The 19,256-nt window shown below is 43.9% G+C and overlaps 1 protein-coding gene across 3 annotated transcripts in view; it reads right to left on the bottom strand.

The window, feature by feature from the left end:
* The window catches only part of LOC122524356 (agrin-like), a 155,191-nt gene that overhangs the window by 42,047 nt on the left and 93,888 nt on the right, over positions 1-19,256 (bottom strand). For 2 of the 3 annotated variants that reach the window (XM_043646563.1, XM_043646562.1), the window contains one exon: positions 17,553-17,762. In XM_043646563.1, the coding sequence (XP_043502498.1) occupies positions 17,553-17,762 (210 nt within the window). Of the gene's footprint in view, positions 1-2,128; positions 2,219-17,552; positions 17,763-19,256 lie in introns of those variants that run through there. The other variant, XM_043646569.1, reaches the window with a different exon arrangement.

Here is a 19,256-nt window from a genome sequence, read left to right on the forward strand (position 1 = left end):
CTATTACATATAGAAATATGAATAATAGGTATGGGGTACATACCTAGATTGTAGCTTGTCCTAGACTTGGCTCGATTCAAATGAACCGATTGAGAAAATTGCGGAAAGGTCTGAAACGCTGATTTCCTGCGTTACACACTTGGCCGTGATTTATTCGAACACGACGCGATAGTTTCTAGGATCGATTGGAGGATAGACGGGATCGAAGGCGATAAATGCTCGTAAATAGGGTCCTGTCGGACAAAGATACGAGCACGAGCACGAGCACGAGCACGACCAAGCTATTGCGAGGGTGGATTGTTTTGGATGGTAGAGTCGACAATTTCTCCTCTCGCTAAACACCCACTTCCATTAGGCGCGCGATATACGATAAATGCATAGGGTGGCTGGCACGCTGCGGTAGCAAACATAGAGTTGGGAAAAGAGAGAACAAGCCTGAAAACACGATTTTGTAGATATTTGCTCGCGAATTCCGCGCCTCGAAGAGTAAAGAAGTGGAGCGAGAGTTTGGGATGAGGCGGAATCCGTGCCACCGGAAGTACATCCTGGATCGCATATCCGGCACACTGCGTTCGCTTTTTCACGAACGCTTCGTGCTATCCTATTCGTAACCTTGTTCAGCAAGGACGGAAACGGGCAGAAAAAGAGGATAGGAAGAGGCGGGGAGAGTGGAAAAATCGTGACGCGAAACCGTTGCCACGAAGGGATAGAAAAAGAAAATTGTTTGTATATTTAATTGTGAAATAAATAAATAATAAATCAGTCGCGTTCTTTTACAATTGCAAAAGGGAAATGCGAAACGAGGAAACTTTTGGTTAGGAGATTTGTTAGCAGCGTGCTCGAATCGATCTTTATTGCATCGAAGGAAGCGAGAGATAATAAAAGACGGAGATGGGTGGATAAAATCTAATCAGGACGTGTTAGAACGGTTGGAAAAAAAGGGCTTGGCAGGAGAAACGATCGGCCAAAGGAAACGAGGAGATAACGGCGACGCGAGGGTTATCGCGTGGCTGAATGGCGCCATTACCGGTTTAATATGGATCCTCATTGTCAGTGCATTACGCAACGACGTATTCCGAGCGCCTACTACTCGGCGGTCCTGCTGCGTGCGGTCGCGCAGCGAGACCTATATCGAGACAGATAGCCTTTCAGAACATTGAGCGCGTCCTGTCCGATTAAACATCCTGCAGCCGAGTCCTCCGAACACCCCCGCCCGAAATTCTATTTGCCTGACATATGCGCCCCGTATCTGTTTGCGGCCTTCCCTAAATGCCGTCGTGTAAGGTCCGAACTCAATTAGAGAGAATGCGTTCTACCCGAGCCCATCTTGTCTCCACCTCCGATTCGCTATCTAAATTTATTCTTCAAACTTCAATGAAATACATTTCAAGAGAGATACGAAAGTCATTTCTAAATGGACCCTATTCTTACCTTTTCGATTAAATATTCGACTATTTATTTGCGGAAAAGTCGATACCGGATGGTAGGAACACCGCAGAGACGAACTTTAGCTCGCTGGAAGAATGCTCGATGTGGAATCAAGAAGCGTGTAAGAGCGTCGATAGGAATAGCGAACCGTCCTTTCTAACCCCATATTATAGTAACGCACCCTCGATGATATCGATTCCCGCCAATATTCGTGTCGTTGTCGAATAATACCAAGAAATAATCCAACTTTTGGCACGATTTAGCATTTTTATTTAACGACTAGGAGAAATGAAAAATGTATCCACATGACTATATATAGAGAGGTCCTACTCGTCGTCCCACTTGTATCGTATAAACACCGATATAAGTGCCATAGTTCGGAAAAATACGAGTATACCTATATATACGCGTGGTGAATCGAACGATTTTCATGCTTGCCGTGTAACTGCCATTGACGTTAGCAGACGAGTGGCAACGTGTACGACGAAGGTTTTTCGAGTTTCGTTTGTTCGTTCGTTCGTTCGTTCGTTCGTTCGTTCGTTCGTTCGTCCGTTCGATCGATCGTTATTCGTACGCGTCGACGCGGTACCTCTCGATTCATATTTTTATCCTTTAACTCGTCCATGTTAGAAAGATCAAACGACCGTATAATTATGATTTCCATCCATCTTTCTTTCTCCCCGCCGCTTTCAACCCTCACCTGTACGTAGAGCTTGTTTGTATTTCTCATACATATTCATGGGGGAATCCCGTTGTGGCCAAAGAAACCGACATCGCCAGGCGTAACTTCCTTCCTTTTCATTCCTATACCTGTGCACGTATCAAGTACGTCAAACTCTAGGCAAATCGATAATAATCGATAATAATAATAAAACTTACTTTGACACGGCAACAACGACTCTCTTTCCGAGCGGTGGGAAGACCTATTGTTCGGCGTGGCGCGCGCAGTCGACTAAAGTAAATCATAACGGAATAAAAACGACACAACGTTGGAATATAAACACCGACCGAGAAGAGGAAGGAAAAAACATTAAAAAGAAAACATTAAACGACCGAGAGACCGTTCTTTCGATGAACTTAACATCTGCGCATATCCCTTCTCCTCTCAGTCGTCATTCTTCTAGGTTTCCGACGAGACGTGTTCCTGCATCGGGTATTATACATTTTCTACTTCATTTATGTTTTTTTTTTATATGACGTACACGCGCACACATGCGTATCGAAGCTCCCGTTGATGATTCTTTTAAACGCGGCCGATCACCGAGAGGTGGCAGCATCTACTGGTATAACTCATTACGAAAACAGTCGAGTATCGCTTCTTCTTCTTCTTCTTCTTCTCGATTAACTTCAGTCTCAATTGCAATCTATTCCCGATATTTGACACGCGTGTTTTCGAGATTTCATTTTTGTCGTGTTTCTTCGTTATCTTCTATTCTTTCATAGTGTGCTCTCCCTTTGAATTGGTTCTCGTTCACTTACTAAGTATTTATCTTATTGGAGTCGGTGCCGATCCGCAGCTGCGTCGAGATCGAGTAAGTATTCATTACTATTCTTTTCTTATCTACGCTTTTGTGGCCATTGTACTCGTAAAAATTGCTTTTCTTCGATATAAATTGACGACTTATTTATTTTTGACGAGGTGACGCCCGATCGAATCAGAGAAAGAAACTTCTCAGGTAGAAGAATAATCGAGCTGTACAGCATTGGTCGTTCGGAGAAGCGACTAATTCGAAATGTTGATGTTAAAGTTTAAACGGGTCAGTCGGGTTTTGGGTTTGATAGGAATAGCGGTAGACCATTGGGCGGAATCCACGAAGAACGAGTCCCATGACATTTCAGATGGCAGATCTTTATTTTTGCTTTTACGACAGGTACATCGTGCGCATCCCCTTCCCTCTCTCTTCTCCCTCTCTTTTCCCTCTCTTTTTGCCATCTCTAGGGTACTCCTCGTCCCTGGAGGAAAATCGGCGCTAGAGAGCTCGCGATCGCCAAGTTTTTGCTTTAATATATTTGTAGTTTACGAGAGTACTCGTTTCGCGATTTACCGCTGAGTTAAGGTACATCATGTAAAATACCCTCCCTTCTCGTATTCGCGAGTAGATCGGATAACGTTTATAAATAGCGCGGAAAGGGAGAGAGGGAGAGAAAAAGGTTCGTATTCCTGTCGCGCAGATTAACGGGCAGAACGTTGTCGCGATAAAAAATATCGTGTGCGCGCGTGCTCCACCGATTCCTCAGTGATTTAGTATTCTCGCTTCCATCATTATTCCTCTTTCGTCTTATACATTTCCGCGCGAGAGAGATGTAAAATTCAAAGATAAAAATGCGTTGTCCAGGAGATCGATTCGTTTTTTTCCTCGAGCCGTGATTCTTCATCCTTTCGACTCTCATAAAATAATCATTTGGTATCGACTCGCAGAATCCTAAGAACCTTCTCTATAGCTGGAGAGTGTATCCGAGATTAGATTTAGGAGGGAAAAGAGAAGGAGAAGGAAATAGGATGGGAGGAGGAAGGAAAAGAAAACCGAGTAGCTTCTTACAATTTTCTTGTTTTCCACAAGAAAGTTTAGTTTCGAAAGGACGAGCGAGCTGAGTAAAGCACTTGCACATGGCGCAGCTTCGTGTTCCGCGACAAGACCGAGGAGGCCACGGCGAACACGACGAAATAGAGCCAACAAAAGGAAGGAAGGAAGGAAGGAAGAGGAAGGAAAATACGAAAAGGCGACAGCGATTTTCCATAAGCGAGCATGTTCTTGTTAATCCTAAGAGCAGCCTGTGCTCGGTTGCTTCTAAGCTCGTTCGGTCGCGAGCGACTTTGCCGAAGTAATAATCGAGTTCGATGCTCCGAGTTGAAAGTTTTCGTTGGACGAGCGTTTGAACGTTCGAAAAGTTCCACTTGGATTTGTAGGATAGAGGCCCCAGACGATATCCCCGATAAAGCTCGAATTCGTTCGTCGATATTCGCCGTCGTAATACTTGCTAAAATGACTCTCTCGAGAGATAACATCGAGAAAGCTCTCTACACACCTATTTTACTATACCTGTGTAATGCGCATCGATTTCTTTTACGAAATGCACCCGTTTCGTTCGATAATACTTTTTAACGCGAGCCCACGTCAAATTTCGTTTGATCTCCCAAGTTGGGAAAATGAAGGGAACGCGACGGTGCAGCCTGTAGGCATCATATTTCGACGCGCTGGTCAAACCAACGCGTCTCGTAATCGCAAAATTTCATCGACCCGACGAATCCGACGGTCGCAGATTAATTTTCTCTGATATTTATTGCGCCATTTGAGCATCATAGTCATATAATTTATACCAACGCGAGAAGGTAGATTATTAATTAAGCGGATAACAAATCGTTCGCGGAGAATGTATCGCGTAACAGTCTAGCGAACGTGCAGGAAGCTCGGCAATATTTTGCCGAATGATTTGCGAATGCGGTAGGGAGTTAGAACGCGCGAATCGAACCGATAAACTTTGCCGATACCACTCCTCTCTGCTGCTCGAATTCTTTCCATTGTTTTATCGCCATCGTCATCTTATTTATTTCCTTGGCTTTTTTCATGGATAAACAACGGGAATTTGTGCCCATTTGGTCGGAGAAAAAGATCGCATACCTACGTAGATATTATAATAGAAGCAAGCTAGACGGAAAAAAATGAGGAAGAAAGAGGTAGATATAGGTTGCTCTCGTTACTTTTCTCGATGACGATCGATGCCAATCCTACTCGCAGTCCAAGGGACGATGGGGAGGAGGGTTTACGGTAGAGCAGGAAGCTTCCGAGTTAATAGCGATTTCTTGGGAGCTCCCTTTTTCTCCTGTCTTCCCTTATCGACTCGTCATTATAATCCCGTGGCTTATAACTTTGCCCCGAGGGAACGTAGCGGATAGCGCGAGGTAAGAGAGAAAGAGAGCTTTCTAGACGCTGCCCCCCCCCAACTCCCTGCCCCCCCCCACCGCGTACCTACTTGAAAAGTGAGAAATGAATCTTTGGACGAATGCAAGGTGGAAATCCTTACCGTTCTCCGAGGGATTTTAACGAGTTCGCGATAACGCCGAGTGACGAAGAAGCTTTCTTTCTTTTTCCAGCTCGCAATCAGATAGGAGGAACAAAGATAGAGAGAAGGAAGAAAGTCGGCGTCCGAGTAAAAAGCAAAGCGCCTTCTCGTGTCCTGATGCGACGACGCTCGAGGATTACTCTTGAAAACTCGTGAAAAATTCAGCCTCTTTCTTCCAGCTCTAATCCACGCCTGTGATTTAAGCGTAAAGCTCGCTCGTGTCCACTCTCGATGCCAATCATCCTCCTTAGATCAAACGACGAACGCGCTAGTTCCGAGCTAATATTCTTTTTCCAACGATCTTGTATCTTTTCTCGCGCTTATCCTTCCGAGATTCATGAGAGAAGGAAGAACCGATGAGAGGAAAAACGGACAAATTTCTTTTTCTCTCGGTCTCGTAGACACGCCATTTTCCTTTTCACCTTTATGGAGAGTAAACGGGTCATAAGTCCGATAGCGTAATGATCGTACGGGAAATATCTCTCGAACGAAAAAATATGAGAAATGGAAGGAAGAAAAAGGGCCGATCGAAAAATAAAGCCGTATTGTATGTTAGAGTCGCGCATATGCGAATATAGAGATGAAATTATTCGAAGAAAATCGAGCGATCATTGGAGTTTTTTTTTCAATCCCAAAGAATTCGGAGTCGATACGAATTATGACAATATATTTGAAGTTTCACTTTTCTCTAAAGTTTCGTCGATGCGAAATTAGTTTTTAGGAGAGTTACCGAGATATTTTTCCTCGACAATGAGAGAGGAGGAGGAGAGAAAAAGCATGCGCATCCTGCTGACTCTTAGAAAAATTTCTAAATGAGATGTAAAATACATGAATAATGGATCGGAGGGATGGCTTTTAAAAGTACATTATCGCGTGCGAGTCACGATTAATATAAAGGCACGTAAAAGCGTCTAAACGACAATGACTCTCGTTCCGCGTAAGGTTCTTCTCTTCCGAGTTAGCCTTCGATCCGAATTTCAAATCGAATACAAAGTTGGGAGAGTCTTGCGGAGGAAGGTCGGCGGGAGGGTTTTAGCTTCTTCGAATAGCGAAGAATTTTATTGGACGTAGGGAGTCGAATCGCGGGGTTGGAAAAGACGGGGAACGGTTAGGAGTAATCGTTCAAAGTGGGATGCTATTTAGGGGGTAGGAAGGAGAGTCGTAGCCGATGTGCCGACTCGGCGGACTCCAAGTTTATTTCAATTATTTAAATCCCTCCGAGATTGGTTTAATTCAGTTCGATTCGGGGCGTTGCAGAATCCGGTCTACGTGATCAGCCTTCCTTCCTTCCTTCCTTCCTTCAATACGGTCAGCTACGACGAAGCGTGTCCACGAAAAGGAAGAACGACACTTTCCACGAGATATTCTCGAATCGTTCGCAAAAGCGGAGAATCCTCTTTTCAAAGGGCCCCCCACCCTCTTAGTCTTCCGCGCGGATCCGATTTTCCAAGAACGTGGATTTCGAATTGGCATGTTCAACTGCGATTCGTCGCTACGAAATTGTCGTTCCTATGTGCGTGCGTGCGTGCGTGCGTGGGTAGACGCGTGCTTCAACCAAAGCGAAAACATCGATTTATTCGAGCGTCTCGGGCATTAAGCAAATTACAAAGTACGCCCTTAAATTACTGACCCGGCGCGAAGAGGAAGCTACCGTCTAACTCCTCATTTTTCCCTTTTTTTCTTGTTTCCTTCGACGAAGAAATTCGTAGGGAGGAAATCCAAGCGGAAAAAAAGACTTTACCTTTCTTTCGTAATCCCGTTTAGGAGTTTTGCAAACCGTGTCTTATTTCACGCTTTTGGTAGGAAAGGTAAAAACGCTGGTAGAGAATATGGCACGTCGGTAATATGCATCGCGCTACGAATACGCACGTTCGTATAATAAGATGAAGTTGGGAGATATGAAAAGCAAGCGAGGAAAAATCGCGAGAGGAAAGAGTCGGAGCATCGCCAGGTTACTGCTATACATACATATATATATATATACCTGATAGTCGCCTTGAAATACGCCAAGGCGTGTTCACGGAGAGATTTTGTCTCTTTTCGAGCTGCCAACGAGCACATTGTTACGTTCTACATTCCGTTAAAAAGATTTGTAAATATGGTCAAATCGAGGATTGGTTCAATTCCTCCCTTTATTTTCTTTTCAAGCATCGTAAAAAGGAGAACTCGCTTTTGTATCTATTATCCGGTATCGTTTGAGAAGCAAAAAGTTACGCGATTTACGACTGCGAACGGAGCGGAATTACTTTCGGATTTCCTCGTGGTGGATATCGGTAGAAAATTATTATCCAAATTCGCAAGGAAAGGTTGTAGCGCGTCGAACATTTATTCGGATACTGTTATTACGTCAGTTCGCCAAAAAGCCTCGTTTTTATCAAAAGCCCCTTTTTTCCTTTTTAAATTTGCCAAGTTGGAAAACTTTGAGTATTTTTGTACACGACACGAAAAACTCTAATCGCGCGTATTATATGCTATTCATGAATTTCGATGAGTTCCAAAGTTCCAAAACGAAGAACGAGTTTTATGGTTTGAAATGTAAAACGTATTAGGGACTTGAAAAGTTTCCTTTGCTTTACCAACTTTAGAGCTCATTAGATCCTCCTCGTAGTCCTAGTATACCTAAGCTTTTTTAACGACCAAGCGGAAAATCTTTGCTTAAGAGAAAATATTCCAAATGAAAGGGTAGATAATATCGTGTATATTATAACGTGTAATATTATTGAAGTTATTGTTCGTTGTTTCTTCGTAGGCAATCTAACCGATTCATTTAGGTATTCGTAATCGGTGAATAACGAGCAACAGGTGTAGATCTTTCGAAACGCGAGTATACCATCATCAATAACGACGCAACTAATTTCCAGGGAAGGAAGCACGAAACGAATATCTCTACGGTACGTGGATCGCGAGCGAGTATTATCATATTGGCGTATCGGTCAAATAGCCGCCGCGGCCGCGTCAAAAACACGAGGTGCCAACAGGGAGTAGAGCGTGGTGGTAGCAGCGTGGCGCGACAGCTGCCGACAACGCAGCCGATGTTATCGATCCGTCCGTAAAAAATCGGTGCGGCGGTGGTATCTATCTAAACATCAAGAAACAATTTAAGAAAAAAGTCGACTTTCGTCGGGGTCGTCGACGGCAACCCTCCGCGTGACTTGACCCAGCTTCCGGCACTGCAGAGCCACTTATACGACGGCACGTCTGACTGCAGAAAGCCCACTACTACTTGCCAGCTCGTTCCAAAAACGTGCGTCGATTTCTTCACCGTTCTAATTTTAGGTCTACTGCTAGGTTGCGCTCATCTGCTCTCTCTCTCTCTCTCTCTCTCTCTCTCTCTCCAGCACGGCTGCCCTCGGGTTACGGAGGCCGGCCAGTTAGTCGGCAAATAAATGAATGCCAGATGAGACGGGCTTTCCTCTGGATACGAGAATCTCGCTTTTTTCTTCCCACAGAAGTCGTTTCTTCCTCTTTATGAAAATCCCTCTCATCCTATTTCTTTTTAGAGCAAACGACTGTCGCTCGATGTTTTTACTATCAAATGGAAAGATATTGTTATTTTTTATTGTCGAATAAAACAAGAAATAACGAGCAAGAGACGACGAGGAAGCAGGGAAGTCGACAAAATATCGAAAGCTTTCGTCGAATATCATCCCCTTTCGGTAAAAGTTGGGAAAACTTTCTCTCTTGTAATTAGTTCCCGGCGGAGTTAAAATGGTGCGTTAGCGTGACAGAGTGGATAGCTAGAGAGGGATCGAACGAAGGAGAAAAAAATGAAGCAAGTATCCAGGTCGCAAGAGAGATAAGGCGCCTCCCGTCGAGTCTCTTTTCTCTCTCCTTTGCACAAGCGTTATTTTATGCTCGGTCAAAGTTTTTCGCAAAAGGATCCCGGCGGCTGCGGCAGAGGCGGCATTTTACCGAGTCTCTCGTCGACTTTCTCTTTGGCGGTCGTGTCGAAAGTTTCGCGAGAGAGCTTGGGATGCAAGAACAGCCTGGAAGGGAAAAAAAGGACCAAAGGAAGGGAGAAACGGATGAAAATAGAGCGAGGATCAAGCTGGCCAAGAGGATCAACATTTTTTTCCCCCAAGTATCTCTTTTTGTTCGTTCTTCTTCACTTTATCTCCAACTATCTCAATGAGACAATGCGGTGTCATCCTGTTTTCGGCATAATTAAAGTCAATTACTCCGAATACGAGGAATTTCTAGGCTGTGAAAATGTATTGTATACGTGTCAGATTCAAAAATGAATGGAAAATTGGAAAAAAAGAAAGCTGAGTATAAAAGAATAGTTATAAGACTAAAAGAGTAGCCTTATGTTTAATGCGTTTTCAAATTTCAACGAGAAAAGTATATCTATCCTCTAAATTTAACAAATGAACGTAGGTGGAACGTAACGATGTAGGTATCAAAAGAAAGATTATGTTTTCGCTTTGATTCGGGTCACGTTCCACTGCGGAAAGATTGCTTGCTATGCTAGGTCTGCGTGCTCTTCGATCTCTCTTTCCTCTTCATCTCTCTCTCTCTCTCTCTCTTTATAAATATATATCCGTTTGTGTGCTTTAACAGGTGAACTGATTGATTCGCGTAAAACTAGCGTGCAAACATCTCTGTGTGAATATACATATCCCGAAAATTGAAAAAAACAAAGAAAATATGGATAGTACCAGCGGGAGATTATCGAGGAAAAAATGAAATCTCTGCGTTAGCATTACGATCACGATTCGATTTTCTCGAGCACAGAAGTTTGACGGATTCGTTTGAATTCGTCCTTATTGCCTGTTTCAAATTTCTTTAACTTGTCTCCAAAATACTATTTACGATTTCAACGATGAGTTTGTAAAGATATGTTGCAAAAATATACTACCTGGGTACTTGGGAATACGCATTGGTATGAAAATCGCTCATACCGGAAATTGCGGCGGGATCGTTCACATCTCTATAGGAATACTATAATTACAATAATAATAATAATAATATAAGACACGCTTTCCGCGAAATAAGTTAGTCATTGTTTCTCCTCGTCGGGCCATTGACTCTTTGGCTCGATCTCGCGTCTGTACTATTACTCTCCTTTCTACTCGGGCATCTTTCTTTCGGATAGAATCGAGTTGGTGGGACAGAAGCGAGGGACAGAAGCGAGGCACTAAGTATGCATAGCCGGGTTCCGGCTTCGAGTACGCGTCTGGACTTCGGCTCGGTTCGGTAACTAGTTGGCATGAGGCCATGCATAGAGGTGCACGCTAATAAGTGTACCACTCTCCTCTATCCTAATGTTCCAGCCAATGATAAATGCTCTAATACCTGTCATTCTCGATACTCCTTACGCCGACGAACATTTTTGTTCTTTCCTTTCGATTTTCTCGATAGGTAGGTATTTACTTTTACCCGTTCTCCTAGACGTTCACGAATGTTTGTTAAGATAAAAATAATCGAAGAGAAGAGTTTCCATCGCGCTCGATTAATCACTCGTCACAAGTGCAGAGAGTTAAAAGATCGAAGGGTCAAGTTAAGTGACAGCGTTATCGCACGACCGAGCGGCCCGAATCAAAGGGCTTTTTCTTACCTTTCGCTCGCCTTAAAGTCATACGCCGACGATTAATGACTCCGCCGCCGGCGACGAGCAAAAAATCCATTAAGGTCGAATCACGGTTCTAGGGGTTGGATACGGGCGTAACGAAAACACGCATCGTCGTTCTCGTACCCTTCCCGAACTCAACTTTCGAACGTCGTTATTGTCTTCGAGCAAGAGTTGCCTACAATCGAATTCGATATATTTCGATATATTTCACGCGTATGTATTTGAACAGAACCAATTCTATGTACAACACGCATACGAGGAATTTGCAAAGGATCAGAGTACATAAATCCGTTTTTAGTAGTTTTAATGCGTTTTCGGGTAGGCCGTTATCCCTTCTCAGGCTAAATATATTTTATTTTCTGTCATTTTCACCGAGTCAATATTTTTATCCTCCGTCTCGGGTTATATGTATATTTTATTAATGTTCGTAGAAATGCGGAACGCCTTTGATTGAATACACGCGCTTTAAAATCTTTCGCAATACGTTTTCGATCAAATATTATTCTAGTTATTTCTTATGGTATTGAGCGAGCGTAGCGAAAGAAAAGGAGATCAAACAATTTTTGCGATCGTAGAATCCTAAAAAAAAAAAAAGGTTTCCGCGCTATTCTTCAAGATTAACGTCTTCGAAAGAAGAAGGAAAAAAAGAAAGAGGGAGACGAAAGGTTTGCGAAGAAGTACGATGCGTGTGCGAGAGCGAAAGAAGAAGAGGCGAAAACTGAGAAAGGTTGGAAGCGAAACGTAGGAAAAGGGAAAATAGAGAAGTCTTTATGGCAACTCATAACTCATGCCTTCTTATTGAAACTTCCTTCTGGTGAATGGATTAAGACGGTTTCAACGGAACTCGTTGAAATTTCCAGAGCGCGTAATTTATGTATTCGTTAGTATGGCATTACTCGCTAGTCCACCATTTTGCTGCGCTTGTGCGATCTTTCGAGAGAAAAGGTAAGATCTGTTTCGATGCGCAAGGATTTATCCCAACGCGTATCCTCGACGCAAAGTTTCTTCTTAAAGGAAGCCAAAGCAAAAAGAGGACGCGCGCGCGCGGTTCGTGCTAATTACGGCTATACCGTTATATTGTCTTTGGGCGTGTCTCTTAAATATTCGCTAATTCGAATGCAAATTTTCCGTGATTACAGTTTAATACGATGTACGGATTATGCTCGCGTACAATTTTCGCCCATGTTTCCTCGAGTGTTGTTGAACAACGACATTTGATGCATCTTCTTACGCGGTATCTTTGATATTTGGAATCTTGGCTAAAGCACGTAAAATACGAGTCGTTGATTTAAGCGACTCCTTCTTTATTCGTTACATTACTGTTTCTTTATACTCCTTTACCACCTATTATTCGTGGATCTACAAATGCAGATATATACAACGGAAGGAGAAAGAAAAGCGGCACGGAAATGGGGGGAGAAGAAAAAAAAAGTAGAAAGAGGAAGAGAGTAACGGGGAGGCTGGGAGGGTTAGAGAGAAATAAAGGAAAAAAGAGTGCATTTGTGGAGCGGATATGAAATTGCGTGACGCCGTCGAGTGAACGAAATGCTTGTCGTGTTTCCGCCACGTGACATTCATACTTGGGGTCTGGCTACTACCCTGGCGGACTGCTATAGTCCTGTAGTCTCTACACGTTACTGTCTTGAAAAGCAAGAAGACAGGGATCCCTTCGTCTATCTACTTTTCTACCATCCGACCCGACGGAGTACGATTCTACTTGGTTGGATCAGCTTGGCGGCGTTCGTACGGCTGACTCGCTCTCCAGGTGGCCACGCGTAATGTAAATTTTCATTTTCTTACGAGAATGCTGGATGCGGACAAATCTCGTATTCATTCTCGTATTCGTCAACGACGAAGAAACGCGATAGCACCTGAACCACGCGACGGGCGAACCTTCGTTTCTTTGAGTTGTTCCTAGCGTAATAAACATTCCGGGTAATCCGATCGCGTTACTCCCTTTTTCTTGCTTTATTTTATTCCTCCTTGGAATCGCGGCGATATCGACGCAAACGTAATTTATTTCTTATGAAAATATTCGCTCTTCCAGAAATATGTACTTTGCGCGCTAATAAAAATGGTATACCAGGTCTTGCCAGATCGTACGTACGCTGTATGCTCTAGTCAATTCTTTTGCCTTCCTCCTCTCGACACGCATACACGTTATAAATCGTGAAGGTGCATAAATGGCGTAGGTGGAAGAACGTCGAGACGGGATGGGTCTTGGAATGAAATTTCACGAGAAGGCCAACGCGCAGTTTCCAGAGCAGACGCGACGGCAACGACTACGAGAATGCACGAAGCGCGAGAAGAAATGACGGAGGGGCAGAGGGGGCAGGAGAAAAAGGGCAAAGCGAGAGGATGGCAAAAGACGACCGTTCCCGTGCACGAGACGCTGCTGTCCCATCAGTTATCGTCAAAACACCCTGAAAATACCTCCTACCTCGGCGGTTGTAATAATTGAAGAGAGCCCGAGGCATCAGCGGAAAAGATGGCTCGAAATTGAGGAAGCTAAATTGAGAGCCACCTTGGATTAGGGAGAACGAGCCGACTGCTGCCACATGCGACCTCTACCGCCGCGACCCGAAGAAAACAAGGGAACGAAAGAGGCCACATTTTACATTTATTTTTCTTTTCTAAAATTCTTCCCATCTCCGCTTTTTCGTATTTCGAGCTGTCAACTATGACGATGGGAATAAGACAATTTTTCCAAAAGAAACAAGCTTTTTTGGCAGATTCGGTTTTACTCGTGCACTCCTCCAATTGACTAGATACATCTTGTATTTTTCGAGAGACGGTAGACCTTTCGCGTTCCTTATGATAGGACGACGGCACTTTTGCGAGGGCATTCCGTACGTTTATCTTTCATCGAGTTCGCCTAAATCACACGACTCCCGTAGGATTTTAAGTCGAATTTATGTCTTCCGTAGATATTTCCTATAAGAAAGAGAGAGAGAAGGAAGCGGTAAAACTCCGGGAAGACCTAAGGAGAACGCGTCTCTCGAGAAAAGACGAATGGAAGATGGAGATAGAGAAAGAGCTCCGCCATTTCGCGGAATGAAGATGTATGCGAAGAATCGGGCCGGAACCTTTCGTGAGACTGAAAGAGATGGCGAGAGGGAAGTAAAGTAGGTCTCGCAGACTAGGTGTCACGGACAGGAACATTAGATGCTACTTCGACTGACGGAAAGCAAACAGTCGAAGGTGCGTCACGTCTACAGAGCCAAGACGACTCGCACAGCGAATCATAGAAGGAACTTTCAAGCGGATTTATTACTTCCTTTTTGTTCCCGGATGAATTCGAGGGGGAGAGAGAGAGAGAGAATCGGGAGAAAAAGACAATGAGACAAAGAGAAAGAGAGTTTTGCGAAAAGTAAGATAGACTATTCTGATTCCAATTGAAAATAAAAAAATAAGAGAGATACTGAAACGCGTAGATATTAGATTGGTTTGCGAGGATATTGAAAAAATATTTATCATTAAGTGCAATGGTAAACGCAATGAATTTTGTATTCATTTCGAAGCTTGTCACGCTTCTCGACGATTAATCATCGTTACGAGTCGCATCTTGTATTCTTGGAATAACTGGATTCATCGCGAATGGACCCATGACCAGGAATCTTTCTTTGTATTCGCTTTCGCTGCCGTAGCCAGGAGCGCGTAATTCCGCGAGGCAAAAACGTGTCGCGACATTTCGCATCGATCCTTAGCCGTTGTCTTCGACTCGCACTCGATATAAATATCTTAGAATCATAGGAAATATTATTTTTACGGTTGCGTCGTTTCTGTCGCACGAAAAACTCGGCAAAAGGAAAAGAATTGTACGTCGTCCGAGTTTGATGGAGGAAAGGGAGAAAAGAGAAGAAGTGGTAGGAAAGTGGGAAGGGCGGTATAACGGGTTACCAGTCCAGACGACATTTATATCGACGATTTATCACCGAGAAAAAGTTAGATAAAACTCGGCCGCGCTTGGCCGAGTACCACCTACGACATACCTGCTCGGTACCTGCTACGTACCCACCCCGTTAACTTGCCTCTTATATCCTCAAAGATGTAATGAAGCGTACGACCGAGATTGCCTCCTGTTAACTTAATTGATCCTCGTCTTCTTCGTGTTTTTTTCTTATTTTTTTATCCCGAGGATTAACGACGTCAAGTTCGATGGATTAATTGCCTTTTCATCTATGCTAATGTTTTCGATGCAATCTTGACTCTACCAATTGGATCTATCCATTTATTCATTTCTTTCCACTCTGTAAAGTCTATTTGTTATTTAAACGCGAGTCTTTTGCGGAAGAAAATGCTATCTCTCTCTCTTGAACTACATTCTTCCGTCCCCTTATATTAATATAGCCTGCAATTAATAACGGAGTGCGTACCTTTGGGAAATTGTAGCACGGTGCGGCTTGTAGCGGCAACGCCAACCAACACGGTGTTCTAATTTCCAATGCACGAAGGGGAGATTTTGCGCGCGTGCACGCATTCGAGCCGAAAGAAAGAGGAAACAAAAAGGAGAGAAGGACCCTTCTCGATCTCTAGTCGTTAAGAATTTGTAAAATATCTAATATTATCCATTTCGTTGTTTAAATGAGAGATATTCCACGTATATCGACGGATTAGGAAAGAGTAGCACGGTGTATAGCATCGGCTACGCGTACTTTGGGCAACGTTGAAAACGCCGCTAGGAGACGTTGCCTTGTCATTTTTTACCTTGTTCCTCGCATAACGCCATCCAGCTTTTTCTCTCCTCTCTCTCTCTCTCCCTACCTTCGTCTCTCGTTCTTCATTTCTCTCGCTCGCTTCGTAGATTGTCTATTGTCTGGTAAACAAAGCTGCTGCCTCTATGTACGCGAAGGCAAATGACAATCAGCGACCTCGGGCAAGCGGCTGAAGAGCAAGAGAGAGGAGAGGGAGGCCAGACCGGGAGCTGATGCATCGCGTGCATCTTTGGAGTGGTGTTCGTATATGGCATCGTTCTCTGGTATGCGTATGCGTCGACGCGTTGCCAGTATACATGTAACTTTGGTCCAACGAAAGCTCGAGATATTTCTTTCTCTCTCTCTTTCTAGATCGCACCTTCATTGTGCCCGAAGCACGACTTTCGCACTTTCGAGACACGAAAGCTTTCAGGACCTTGCATCGCGCATCCTCCTATCCAAGTAGAGATAGGAGCAACGAGAGAAAGAGATACAGACATGTGACCCAATTAAAAAACAAGAACACGATAAACTTTGGCGACCTTGCGCTTGCCGTCTTCGTTCATCTCGCATTCCTGCTATTGAAAAAGTATTCTTTTGTGATAGGTAGGCGCGATTGAAATGATCCATACGCGTGTAAAGAAACATAATTCGCGAAGGGTTACATGCGCGGACCTGCTATGACATTTCATTTTGCAACGAGCCGACGAGACGGAAACAATGGATGCCCCTTTTGTTTTAGCCCCGAAGGAGAAGTAGAAGAGGGAAAATGCGCTTCGAGAGAACAAACGGTTCGTTCTCACCCCTAGAAAATGCAACCCTGATGCAACCAACATCGCTGCCACCACCCAAAGGACGCGTCGCGCGATTCCAAGGCATTACTATTATAATAATTTACTTTTCGTCTCGTTAACCTAGGAGACGGAGATGAAAGTTATCCGTCAAAGGGCAGACAGCAACGAACCGACATTCCAAAACATTCGTTTAATAACAATTTTGTCTTTTTGGATTATTCAAAGAAAGATCGGAAAGAACGTTTCGCGAAAAGTAGCTGAAGTTATGGCAAGTCGAATATCGGATGTTGATTAATTCATGGTTGACGATCGAAAATAGTCCGTCTATCGTCGTTGGTCGGCCGATAGGTTTTCGTTTTTAGGATAAAAATTAATTATTAGGATTGCGTCCCCCGTGTTGGTGGTCGCCTCCCTGCTATCAAGCGATGTGTCACAGAGACGTTTGCGACGTTAGATGAGATTGCAAACTTTATTACAGAAGGAAACTTTGACTTCCCCCGATGTCTGCTGGTTATAAAAGTTCCACGGTAGCAGAGCGACTCTACGCGCAATCTTATGCGACGGATTCAAAATTGAATTTCCGACAGGGGAGATATCATTGGATCGCGCATCGTACTTCCAATCAAATTAATAACTCCATTCCCGGGTTCTACCTCGGTCTATTTGTTAGATGAAAAATTCGTCAGGGATTCGTGTCTTAGCAACGCGTCTACATACTTGGGTGTAAAGTCTCGTCGTCGAGTTCTTTCCTTCCAGTTTCGAGCGTCTCTTTGCTTTTCTACTTTTTTCTTTTGTATGCAACGCGACGGCGACATATTGGAAAACAAGCCGCGATCGTAAGCCGATTCGAGGAAAAGAAAAGAATTTGATCGGACATAATATCGATATCGCTCCCATATTTTTACATCGGATTTCCTTAGCCCCGGGCTTAGAAAAGTTTTTCCAAAGCGGAATAATCCCGCAAGAGAGAAGAAAAGAAAAAGTTGTACGCGCGTTACTCACCGCAGGCACCCTCGTGTTTTATCCTGGTATTCTTCCTCCTCTGGCAACTCGCTTGTCTCAGATGACATTGATTCGTATACGTCACGTCGTCGGAGCCGCAAACCGGTGCAGAATTTGACGGACAATTCGTTGGACACTGGCACAAAGCTTTTCCGTTCTCGGATACGACGCACGTCGCGCCCCAAGCGCAGTAAGTCTTCTCGCAGGGTTCTGGAAAAAGCAAAAGAAAAGATATCCGTAGTCGGTCTCAAAGTACGAGGAGCACAGATACACTTCGACGCTTGGATCGATAGATCTCTTTCTCGTAGAAATTTGTTCATTTCGTTGATGATATACTTACTTGCAACCTACGTGAAATATCGTCGATTTAGCACAACGCTAACCGACAATTAAGAAAAGTAACTTGAAATATTAATTAAGAAAAAAAGACAGATTCGATCGAATGCACCACCCGTTCAAACTCTCCTTCCAACCTTTTTTCCTTCTCTCCCTTTTTTCACGTAGCTCTAGCAACACGGAGAATAGGAGGGAGCACAATCAATTTTCCAAGAAAGTTGCTACGCGAATGGAGAGAGAAGCTTCGCTTTGAGAAACCTCGTCGGATAATCCATGCTCTACGATCATTAATATAGTAGACGAGTTGATCCCCGAACGGTGAAAAAAATCGTCCAGTTCATGCCAAGCTCGGAGGTCAATCGGTTTTTCCGCGGTTGCGGATAGACGGTCTTTTCTTTTCTCGCTTCGATGTCGGGTTCTTTCGAAGAAAAGAGATTGTTCCGAAGGAGGACGCGACGAAAGAGACCGATAAAGAGCACTTTTTCCCCTCCGAAGGAGAAACGTCATTCATGATTTTTGAGAGACTCCACGACTCTCGTTACTTTGACCGACGTGTCTTCACCTTTCTTTTTCTCTTTCCAGAGTTATCGACTTTTTCTTCGCCTTCTTTTCTTTTCCTCTTTCTATGATAAGAAAAAAACTGCGCATGCAAATAAAGTTCATCAGAATCGATGTTTGCCAACGGACAATTTCGCAGACGAATTGTGTCAACTTTGAAAAGCGATCTCTTTACGAGCTGCGCTTCGATCATTTGCTCCTGCCAATTATATTTTCGACGGGATGTCGAAATGGCGAGCACGAATCGCAGCGTTAGTTCGTTCGAGCTTCTTTCTTGCAGTCGCCGGTGCAGTCGCCGATGCAATCGCCCTTGTACGAAGCATATTTCACGTAGTTTATAACGGCGAAAGCAAGGGATAGGGCGCTTTACTGCGTGTTACGGTAAATAGGACTACGTTAAGTAGTAACCTGCAGCTTATAGTCGGGTAGCCGGGTAGTCGGGTAGAGTTGGGAGGGTCAACGCTCCGACGATTCGATCCTATCCTATAGTTCGTTCGCGTTAACCCGCTCTACCTACTCTCTTGTTTAGATTTCTGCGCGTTTATCGATCTTTCCACCCCGAGCTTTAGCTCCCGCCACCTCGAGAACTTCCGTTTCATTCCGAATGCAATTAAAATAATTGCGACTACCGACGACATCGACGACATCGACGGGTAAAAGATGATTTTAACTGGCGATCGATCAAAAATCATTACAAAATCTTATTTACTATTATTAATGCATATATTAATTACTTCCTATGAATGTTAATGGTAGAAAAAGGGAAGGAAGAGGAGGAAGAGGAGGAAGAGGAGGAGGAGGAGGAGCAAA

The sequence above is a fragment of the Polistes fuscatus genome, unplaced genomic scaffold (assembly GCF_010416935.1).
Source record: "Polistes fuscatus isolate 324 unplaced genomic scaffold, CU_Pfus_HIC Scaffold7, whole genome shotgun sequence".
Classification (NCBI taxonomy): Eukaryota; Metazoa; Arthropoda; class Insecta; order Hymenoptera; family Vespidae; genus Polistes; species Polistes fuscatus.